The sequence below is a fragment of the Phoca vitulina genome, unplaced genomic scaffold (genome assembly GCF_004348235.1).
Source record: "Phoca vitulina isolate PV1807 unplaced genomic scaffold, GSC_HSeal_1.0 scaffold8, whole genome shotgun sequence".
NCBI lineage: Eukaryota > Metazoa > Chordata > Mammalia > Carnivora > Phocidae > Phoca > Phoca vitulina.
In genome coordinates, this window is record NW_022589711.1 from 36,653,108 (window position 1) to 36,664,818 (window position 11,711).

General features: G+C 37.1%; 1 protein-coding gene across 1 annotated transcript in view; it reads left to right on the forward strand.

Moving 5' to 3' along the window:
• ATP6V1A (ATPase H+ transporting V1 subunit A) overlaps nt 1–8,982 on the forward strand; it is a 60,374-nt gene extending 51,392 nt beyond the window's left edge. The window contains exons 13-15 of the mRNA XM_032406560.1: nt 1,822–1,916; nt 3,722–3,893; nt 6,631–8,982. Of these exons, the coding sequence (XP_032262451.1) occupies nt 1,822–1,916; nt 3,722–3,893; nt 6,631–6,723 (360 nt within the window). The 3' untranslated portion in view covers nt 6,724–8,982. The remainder of the gene's footprint in view (nt 1–1,821; nt 1,917–3,721; nt 3,894–6,630) is intronic.
• Nucleotides 8,983–11,711: the final 2,729 nt, after the last annotated feature.

Below are 11,711 nucleotides of genomic sequence, written 5' to 3' on the forward strand. Positions count from 1 at the left end.
AAATACTTATGGTTGAAGCAGGGATTAGGGATAAAAGGGATTTAAAAAAACAGGAGAAAGAGGGGCGCCTGGGTGGCCCAGTTGGTTAAGCAACTGCTTTCGGCTCAGGTCATGATCCTGGAGTCCCGGGATCGAGTTCCGCATCGGGCTCCCTGCTCAGTGGGGAGTCTGCTTCTCCCTCTGACCCTCCTCTCTCTCATGCTCTCTGTCTCTCATTCTCTCTCTCGCAAATAAATAAAATCTTAAAAAAAAAAAAACAGGAGAAAGAAAGGAAAGAAGACCTGATCCTTACCTCTAAGGAGCTTAGTTGCACAGAGATGACAAACAACTGCAGTTAGCTTACTGGGCCTGTCCCTTTGCCACAACTTCCAACAAATCTTTACCAGCTAGGCTGTTTAGGGTAATTGCCAAAGTTAAAGCTTTTGAGGCAGGGGTATTTAAAGAAGCTCTAACAGTACTCAGACACAGAAAAAAAATTTGCATTTATAGTTTCTTTTTTTTAAGATTTTATTTTTGAGTAATCTTCACCCCCAACATGGGGCTCGAACTCACAACCCCAAGGTCAAGAGTTACATGCTCCACTGACTAATCCAGCCAGGCACCCCATGCATTTACATAGTTCTAAACACCATATAATGTTCTTTTTTTTTTTTTTAAGATTTTATTTATATATTTGACAGAGAGAAAGCAAGAGAGGGAACACAAGCAGGGGGAGTGGGAGAGGGAAAAGCAGGCTCCCCACTGAGCAGGGAGCCCGATGCGGGGCTCGATCCCAGGGCCCTGGGATCATGACCTGAGCCGAAGGCAGACGCTTAACAACTGAGCCACCCAGGTGCCCCTCTTTTTTAAAAAAGTAACTGTTTATGGAATGTATTGATTTTTTTTTAAAGATTTTACTTACTTATTTGTCAGAAAGAGAGAGAGACAGGGCACAAACAGGGGGAATGGCAGGCAGAGGGAGAAGCAGGCTCCCCGCTGAGCAGAGAGCCAGATGTGGGACTTGGTCCCAGGACCACGGGATCATGACCTGAGCTGAAGGCAGACGCTTAACCAACTGAGCCACCCAGGCATCCCTGTATAGATCTTTTTTGAAACAAACTCAAGATTCATAATTCAAATAGTTAAGCTAGCAAGACAATGTGAAGAAAGTGTTTCAAAAAAAGAACTTTTTTTTATTACGTTCAGTTAGCCAACATCAGTAAAAGAACATTAGTTTATTTGTATACCATGTTCATAGCAGCACTTATACACGATAGCTAAGAGGTAAAAGCAACCCAACTGTCTTTTGATTAATGAATGGATAAACAAAATGTGGCGTGTATATATGTAATGGGATATTATCCAGCCTTAAAAAGGAAGGAAAATTCTAACACATGCTACAACATGGATGAACCTTGAGGACATTATGTTAAGTGATATACAGCAGTCACAAAAAGACAAATACGGGGCGATTCCATCTAAAGTAGTCATATTCATAGAAACAGAAAGTGGAATGGTAGTTACCAGGTTCTGGGAGAGGAGGAAAAGGAGAATTGCTATTTAATGGATATAGAGTTTCAGATTTGCATGATGACCAGTTAAGGAAATCTGTTTCACAACAATGGGAATATAGTGAGCGCTATTGAACTACTTAAAAATGGTTAAGATGAAAAACTTGTTACGTGTTTTTACCACAATAAAAAAAATCAACAAGCAGTTATGAAGTGAATTTGTTAATGATAGATGACTGTGTGTTGATTATATAGTTTTTGCTTGGTTAATTGATTACAATCACTGGCCCCATATTGAAGTAAATTTCTAAAAAAATTTTTTTTCTTCTAGGCTTCTCTAGCCGAAACAGATAAAATCACTCTGGAGGTAGCAAAACTTATCAAAGATGATTTCTTACAACAAAATGGATATACTCCTTATGACAGGTAACCTATCCTGATTTTCTTTTTTTATTTAAAGATTTTCTGTTGAGTTTTGAAGAAAGAGCTGCCTCCACATTAGAAATCCTTTTTTTTCCTCATACAGACAGAACTCTGACTCAATATATAGGTTTATTTTGTATTTTCATAGCAAACATCTAACGATCTAGTATGTCCCCTTATTTTTGATTTTCCTCATTTGTGCAGTTTTGACAACAGTATTTTCACTCATTATCCAGCCCTTTTTTTTTTTTTAAAGGGATTTGCCACTTTTTTTTTTTTTTAAGATTTTATTCATTTATCTGACAGAGTGAGCGAGAGAGCGAGCACAAGCAGGGGGAGTGGGAGAGGGAGAAGCAGGCTTCCCGCTGAGCAGGGAGCCCGATGCAGGGCTCGATCCCAGGACCCTGGGATCATGACCTGAGCCGAAGGCACACACTTAACGACTGAGCCACCCCACGCCCCTATCCAGCCATCTTTAATTAGATTAGATTGTGGCGTAGTGCATGGAGCCTCCTTCAGATGCTTTTCTCACTACGTTTTACAGCTGCGCATGCCACTCCTACTCTTTTCCTAAGTAATTATGTCCTACTTTCCTGCTCCATTTCCCAATAGTCCTAGTCTTCTTTCTTTCTACCATAGTCTCTGTTAGCTGTCCCACTTGTGTCTGCTACTGCTGTGGCTTATTTAAAGTCCCCATTTCGGGGCGCCTGGGTGGCTCAGTCATTAAACGTCTGCCTTCGGCTCAGGTCATGGTCCCAGGGTCCTGGGATCGGGCCCCGCATCAGGCTCCCTGCTCGGCGGGAAGCCTGCTTCTCCCTCTCCCACTCCCCCTGCTTGTGTGCCCTCTCTTGCTGTGCCTCTCTCTCTGTCAAATAAATAAGTAAAATCTTTAAAAAAAAAACAACAAAAAAACTAGCAGACAAAAAAATCCCTATTGTATGATCTTTAAAAAAAATAAAGTCCCCATTTCTTTTAAACTTTGATAAATTGAGCCCTTTGATCGTAGGCTAGCTTTTCTCCCTCAAATCATATTTGGACTGAAGAGGGAACTGAACACATAGGAATATTACCAGAATGTAGGACAAGCAGAAAATATGGCAATAGCCTCAAAAATCTGTATCAGGAACTTAAGAAGCTCTGGCCACCCATACAAAGATAACTCAACCAAAGGAAAATTCTTCAGAAAGTGTAATACAGAATGTGCATGAAATTGTGTATGCAAGTGTGTTTAAATGTATCAGAAAGTTGATAGGCATGCATGTGATCCAAGTTGAATATTAACTTGTGTGTCCTCATTATTAAAAGGTGTGGGTAAGTGAAAATGAACAATTAATGGGGGAAGGGACTACTGTTCACCTTAGGAAATTGCAGTTTTCTGCTTTTCTATTACTCATTAAACCTTAATCCCACTATCACAAGGAGTTTTTGCAATTCATTTATTTTACCGTCTGGGTTACTCCTTTAACTGTACTGTACAAAAACAAACTCTCAGAGAGTTGTTAGATTATAGCAGTACTGTTTGATTGTTCTTCCTCTTTGATTATTTTAGTAGATAAAAATAAACATCACTCTTAAGTAAATAAATATCTCCATCTATCCATCCACCCCATATTTCATCTGTACCAAAAAGCTCTGGTCAAGTAGTTGTTAGTCTTTTCCACTTTTGTTTTCATTCATTATTATCATCCAATAAATATAAGTAGTCTGCATATTTAAATAAAAAAGCTAATGCTCTGGTATTTTATAGATAAAGTATGAACCTGCTTTGGATTTTATTTTTATTATTTTGATTTTCATTTATACCCTAGGTTCTGCCCATTCTACAAGACAGTCGGGATGCTGTCCAACATGATTGCATTTTATGATATGGCCCGGAGAGCTGTCGAAACCACTGCACAGAGTGACAATAAAATCACGTGGTCCATTATCCGTGAGCATATGGGGGAGATTCTCTATAAGCTTTCCTCTATGAAATTCAAGGTATATTTTGCTTCTACCTAACTTTTTATAGTAAGAAATGTTTCTTTTTATTTTTTTAACTCTTTACAAACAACCTATTTATTCACAAACCTGGTGTGTGAAACTTGGGTTTATCATTTCACGCATGCTCAGGTTATGTAAAACCAGAAGAGACCATAAATTTACATTCAAATAGTAATTCTAGAGATAAAAATTATACTGTGTCATGTCTAAAATAAATGCTGACGTGTTTTCCCTTTTGTCTTAACTGCCAGGAAATTTAGAGCTAAAATCATGGCTAAGCAGCAATTACTTTTCCTCAAGTACCTATTACCATCTTACCTCCATGCTCATCTGAAATGACTTATGCTGTTTACTTCTAAGTATCCTGTTACATATCATTTTTTTTCCCTATTACCCATCACTTTTAACTTTCAGGTGGATTCTCTTTTTTTTTGAAGTGCACAACATAAATAGATAATTAAATGAAATTATCAGTAGAAGCTCGAATGTAAAATTGTTTTTAAAGTATTTGATCAATTGGGTTTCTAAGTCATGACATCCAGATATATTTACTAATCACCTATTGAGAAATTGAGAACGGTTCTCTGTGTGTTCTATATATAGTGTTTGTTTACACTGTAGGTTGAAAATAAATCTTTAAAAATAGACACTCACTATATCAAGAATTTTAAAATATTCACACTCTTTGAGTCTTCATTCCAATTCAAAACATATAACCCAAGGAAATAATCAGAGATTTTTTTTTTTAGGTGAAGTATAGTTGACATATTAATCAGATTTTTATATGAACATATAAAATATTGTTTATTAAACTTCTTAAATGTCATTCAAGAGCGAACAGGGTCAACAGTACATTATGGCATATACAATTATAGCAAGCATATTATGAAGACATTAATACTGTTTTTTCAAAGAAAATCCAAAGATATGGGGAAATGCTTATGGTATAATGAGTGAAAAAAATCAAGTTGCAAAAAAATTCCATATGTAATTTGATCCAGATTTTATTTTTAAAAATTACACATTCGTATGGATAAAGAAAATATGATACACACACAAATACCATGGAGTATTACTCAACCATACAAAAGAATGAAATCTTGCCACTTGCAACATGGATGGATCTAGAGAGTATAATGCTAAGTGATAAGTCAGTTAGAGGAAGGCAAATACCGTATGATTTCACTCATGTGGAATTTAAGAAACAAAACAAACGAACAAGGGAAAGAAGAGACAAACCAAAAAACAGACTCTTTAATATATAGAGAACAGTCTGGTAGTTGCCACAGGGGAGATGGGAGGGGCGATGAATGAAATAGGTGAAGAGGATTAAGAGTACACTGTTATTGATTCGCCTGGGTGGTTCAGTCGGTTAAGCTTCTGCCTTCGGCTCAGGTCACGATCCCAGGCTCCTGGGATTGAGTTCCACGTCAGGCTCCTTGCACAACGGGGAGCCTGCTGCTCCCCCTGCTTGTGCTCTCTCTCTCTGACAAATGAATAAATACAATCTTTAAAAAAAAAGAATCACTATATTGTATATCTGAAACTAATACAACACTGTATATTATTGCTGAAAAAAATAAAATTATACATTCATATGAAGAGATAAAAATATCCAATAATAATATAGTGATGATTTCTAGTAGTGTGATTCAAGTTGGTATCTTTTTCCTGTTTACAGCACACTATATCAAATTGACATCCCAAGTTTTTTTTTTAAACTCTTATTTTGTTTTTAAAGATTTATTTATTTATTCGAGAGAGCAAGAGAGCAAGAGCACAAGTGGGGAAGGAGCAGAGAGAGAGAGAGAGAGAATCCTCAAGTGGACTCCTCACTGAGCACGGAGCCAGGCACAGGGCTCAGTTGCAGGGCCCTGAGATCATGACCTGAGCCGAAATCAGGAGTCGGCTGCTTAACCAAATGAGCCACCCAGGCGCCCCCTCAGTTGTTTTTTTATGTCATTAAATATTCTTCTGTAGCATTATTTTGTGGCTGGAGAGTAATATTTTCCTATTGTTAAGTATTTAGGAAATTTCCAGTTGTTGGTATGGACAGCTTTGTTTCTGTAGTTGGTTTTGTGTATTTTCCTATTATAGGTTCCCAGAAGTAGACCGATTTGGTTAGAAAGCTTAAATATTTTAAAGTCTCTTTTATTTATACATAAAGTCTATTTTATACATACTGCTCAGTTAAGTTTTCCATAGAGATTTAAAATGTGTTGCCTTTTAAGATTATTTTAGAAATTTTACTTCCCTGTGCCAATGTGATATTATGAGACCTTGAACAGTAAATTATGTTTTGACTAAATTAATTCCAACTATCATGTACATGCAGTAGAATACATCTAATATGTGATATTGTATAATTTCCCCATATTTTGCATATTGTTGAGGATAAATCCATTGGTCACTGAATACAATTAGCAAGCCAAATACAAAACCAAAATTTTGTCTTTTTTTTTTAAAAATTAAATGCAATTTAGTTAACATATAGTGTATTATTAGTTTCAGGGGAATCAAAATTTTGTCTTCTTTCTCTTAGGTTGGAGTGTTCCTCCTTGCATACATTTCTACTCTTAAAGGAAAATAAGGATAATTTTTGACTCCTGCCTGTGTTTTGCCAGTATACCTCACTTAACCTAATACTCAAAATATGTTCAAAATAAGTAACTTACTACCTGCTCTGAAAATTATTTTCCAAAGGTAAATTGAGTTCTGTACTGTCTTTTCTCAGGATCCAGTGAAAGATGGTGAGGCAAAGATCAAGGCCGACTATGCACAACTTCTTGAAGATATGCAGAATGCATTTCGTAGCCTTGAAGATTAGAACTGTGATTTCTTTCCTTTCCTCAGCAACCTCCTCTCATGTGTATATTTTCCTAAATTTCTCATCTCCAAACCCTTTGCTTCTTTATTGTGCAGCTTTGAGACTAGTGCCTACGTGTGTTATCATTTGTTTCCCTGTTTATCTGGTAGGTCTTATATAAAACAAACATTCCTTTGTTCCAGTGTTTGAAGGGCCTCCATGATCCTTTCTCCGAAGTGGTGAATGTAGTAAATATGATATATAATGGCTACACTACTGTAAACTTGTCTGTAGGGTGACATCCCTACTTGTCCTCGGTTTGCCCTTTCCTCCTCGCCTTTAAATTGTAAACAGGACTACTGCATGTACTCTCTTTGCAATAGATTTGGAATGGAAGGCCAGATTTCTATACATTTTGACAGGTACTTTGTGAAATGACTCTATCTATGTGGTAAGGTTATTTGCAGCTTAGCATTTTGCTGAGTAACTGCTTTGCAGGATATAATTGCCTTTTTCTAAAAACATGAATGATTAATGTTCCAATTATGCATTGCTTTCCCCAGTATAAATCAGGAATGTTTATAGGAAACTGTTGGGAACTCTGCTGTTTTTAAAACAGGCATTTGTGGGACTCAGCACAGTATATGAATCAGTACCCTCCAAAAAAGTGGAAAAGGAGCCAGGTGGTCAAACTTAAACATCATCTTGTTAAAGCATATTTTATTTCACTATGAAAAATTCAGTATCAAGGACTATACTACTACATTACTAAGAAATTCTTTTTAAAATCACATTTAAAACAATCACCGGAACTTGATCCACATCACACCCTTTCCTTTTTCTCAAACGTCTTAGAAGCCTGAGCTTCTAAGAATCATGTGGCGGTGGGATGGGCAGTAAAATGCCACAGAGAAGGTATTCAGTATGGTTAAAGGCTGTTTGCACCATTAAGGACCAGCTGGACTGTAGTGATAATTGGGGCCAGAGTGGCATTACGTTTTTACAAGATAATGATATGTGTCACGTGTTTGCATGTTTGTTTGCTTAGTGAACTTTTGAACAACCAGTTTACCAGTTTACTGGTTCAAAAGATTTCTCAGAATATCTGTAGCAATAGCAGCATAACAGTTTCCATTCTGTTTAATAGGGAGGAAATTAATTCTTATATCTGCTGATGACAGAATCTGGGTCATGTGAGAAGAAAGATAATTTCATCCTGTCTTTTCAGTACATGTTTTAAAATAATAATTTCTGTGTCTGTGTAAGGCACACTACAGAACAGCTCTGAGAGCAACAGTTTCTCTATTAACTCTTTCTGACCAACAGTGCTGGCACCATTGCTTCCTCTTTGGGAAGAGGAAAGGGTATGTGAATATGTCTAACAATCTCAAATACCCAAATGTAATAGCATAAGTAAAGTATTTATTTTATGCCTCAGTATATTATTATTTAATTTTTAGGTAACGTATTTCTTTTGGTCCGTTAAGGAAAGATGCCGTGAGTAGAGAATTCAGCTATAGTTTGTTGAAATCCTTGCAGATTGCATGTTTTTACAGTGGCTTGCTACTCAGGATAGATATTCTTCCACGCAGCTTTTTTTTTTTAACCTTTCCGAATATTGGAAGATAAAAATTATGCAGTGATTTGTTGAGATGCGGACTTAATGGTGCTGCTTTATCAGTTTGCTTCCAATGTGGCCTCCTACCCAGAGGCCCTAAGACCAGTGGAAATGAAAAGGATTTCAAAAATGTTCTATTCCTACCTTAAACTGACCAGCAAACTAGGACTGTGATAGTAATGAATGATATGATGACGAAAGTTTTACCAAGTTTGTTTTTTGTTGTTCTGAATTTACAATGTAATTCCTACTCCCTTTTAAGAATGTTGATGTATGGGTGTGAAGAGGCTAGAGATAGAAGATGCTCTGCTATTCATTGTAAGTGTCCTTCAACCTATATGTTGTAGAATTTCAAATTGGTCACTGATCATATTTCTTTGGTAAGAATGTGTTAAAATTACAACAATCTTTTAAAAAGATGATGCAGTTCTATATTGTGCTATGCCTGGTCCTAAGTGGAGCCAGTTAAACAAGTTTCATATGTATTTTTCCAGTGTTAAATCTCACACATGTACCCTTTGGAAATTTCCTTCCATCCTGAAGAACGAATAGAAGAGGCCATATATATTGCCTCCTTATCCTTGAGATTTCACTATCTTTATGTTAAAAGTTGTGTATAATTGTTAAAATCTATGAAAGAATAAAAAGTGGATTTAAATTAACATTTTTTTCTTCGTATGTGTGTGTGTTTGCTAGAAAACATGCCACCTATTTGTATTTTGACTTACTGTTTTCAGTATAAACTTCAAAATTTTTTGTTTCTCCCTTTCTTTATAGATTATTACTTAAGATCATGAAATTGAATTGGGGCCCTCACGATAGACTGCAAAAAGGCCTATAATCATATACCAGTATGATTTGGAAGTGTAGTACACAGAATCCCGTGCCATCCTGAATATTACTTTAAATTGAAAAAATGAATGGTTTCTAAAAGTGCACTTATAATTAAAGGAGATCAGTGATACTCATTTCTATTTTTGACAAATGAACTAAAGCCTTGTAATTCATGATTTTGCAAGCCAAATCATTTAGGATCCAATGTAGCAACATGTTACTTGGGACATACTTTATTTCTTTAAATGTATTTTAACAACTTCCAAGGGAGTAAAGAGGAGTGTGAAATGAGCCACTCTATATTAGCATATTACTATCAAGTGTCAAGTTTATATAGAGAAATGCTTAAAAATTCATAGGAAAGCTTATTCGTGATACAATGTGTGGGCAATTTTTAGTCCACTTGGTAATATCCCAATATCTTTTAATGTATTGCTACAATATAAGAGCACAGAGAAGGAAAGCAACTTTCCCAAGTGGGCTGTGATAAAATGCCGCAGAAGTTGTTCTACGGGTCTCTTAGTTTGTGTTACCCCAGAAGTTGACTGAGACAAGTAGTTGAGTACAGGGAGTTTATCTGGGATGTGACCTCAGGACACACCAGGAGGGGTGTAAAGAATTCAGACAGAATTGAACGAAGCCAATAAAAATTCACTATCAAATAAGTTAACACTTGGAATTATTAAGCACAGCGCTGCTATGGAGTTCTGGTAGCAACTGAAGAATCACACCTCTGTTATCCCACCTGTGGTGCAAGAGAACTGGAGAACTTTCGTCAGTCACTGACAGCCAGCTCCTGTCAGTCGTCCAGTGAAGGCTTGTTCCCACAAGGACTGGGAGAGTCAATGCCCAGCGCTTGCATACTGGTAGATCGGGCACTGGTGGCCACAGAAAACCCCATAAGAGATGTGGGTGTAGGTAGTTGGGAGGTTGGCCTGGTGTGCAGTGAAAGGGTAGTCATGGCCCAGGAGATTTAGGTGGGACACTACTAGCAACTGCTTCAGACTTCTTAAGGACCCAGGGACAAAAGATCATTCAATCAGGAACTGAAAAGCCATTGTTCTAACAAAATAAGGAAGCACCCTGAAAAAGAATGGACACTCTTTGAACCCAGGTAGCTTAATGCCAGGGAGCATGCTCTTGATCACCACACTACATTCTACCTCTGTATTTGGAAAGAGTTGTGGTTTTTGTTGTTGTTTTTTTTTATTTTATTTATTTGAGAAAGAGATCGCGGGAGAGGGAGAGCACACGCAGGGGGAGTGGCAGAAGCAGGCTCCCCGCTGAACAGGGAGCCTGATGTGGGGCTCGATCCCACGACCCCGGGATCATGACCTGAGCCAAAGGCAGTTGCTTAACCGACTGAGCCACCCAGGCGCCCCTGGAAAGAGTTTATCAAAGAGAAGATGTTCTTTAAAGAGCAAATAGTGCACCTATTATGGTTATAAATAGATGTGGGCTTTAATACTCCTGAAATAAAGCAGCTTCTTAGATTAATGAGAATTTTGGTCATTTATTCCAACCTTCTCATTAACACAGAAGAGGAAGTTGAAGTCCAGAGAAGTTAACTGATTTGCCCTATGTCACACTGCCACTTAATATCAGCATTCAAGCCTCCTGATTTCTAGTGTCTCTTTGTACTAAATCATACTGTATATCTTTTCCTTATGTATGTACTTTTCATACAACCAGGAAGTTGGTTTGAATAAATGTGACATACAAAGATAAACCAGAAGAAAAGTGTAGGGAGGAATGACTGGCTGAACAAGGTAGTCATAGTGTGATGACTCATTTTAAGAAGGAAAATGTAACTGAGCCAGAGTTTAGGGAGGTGAGTCTGGAAATAAATAATCATTTTTATCAAAATTACAAGAAGTCATCAAAATATGGAGGAATAAGAACATAAACAATTCATGACAAATATCTTAAAAGGACTTGTATCCAGCCAGAATTCATAAAGAACGACAAGTCAAAAAAAAAAAAAAAATCTTAATAGATAAATGGGTAAAAGACTTGAACAGGCACCTCACAAAATGGCCCATTGATATATGAAAAAGATGCTTAGCTTCTAGTTACCAGGAAAATGCAAATTAAAATTACAATGTGACAGCATTTCATAACCACTAGAAGGACTAGAATGGAAAGAACAGAATGCCAAGTGTTGGTGAGGGTGTGGAGTGACCAGAACGGTCATACATGCGGGAATATAAATTTGTACAATCAGTTTGGAGAACTATTCTGGTAGTATCTACAAAGTTGAATTAGGAATATCTAATAAGCTAGGAATCCCATTCATAGGTCTATACACAAGAGAAATGAATAAATGTATGTTCACCAAAAGACGTGTGCCAAAATGTTCATAGCAGCGCTATTTGTAATAGCCCCAAACTGAAAACCACCTAAATGGATAGTTTGGAAGAATGGATAAGCAAATTGCCTGTTCACACAATGAAATAGTATATAGAAATGGGAGTTAAGGCAACAACATGCACGACTCTCACAAATACAGTGGTTAGAGAAGCCAAACAAAAGAATACAAACTATATGATTCCATCGA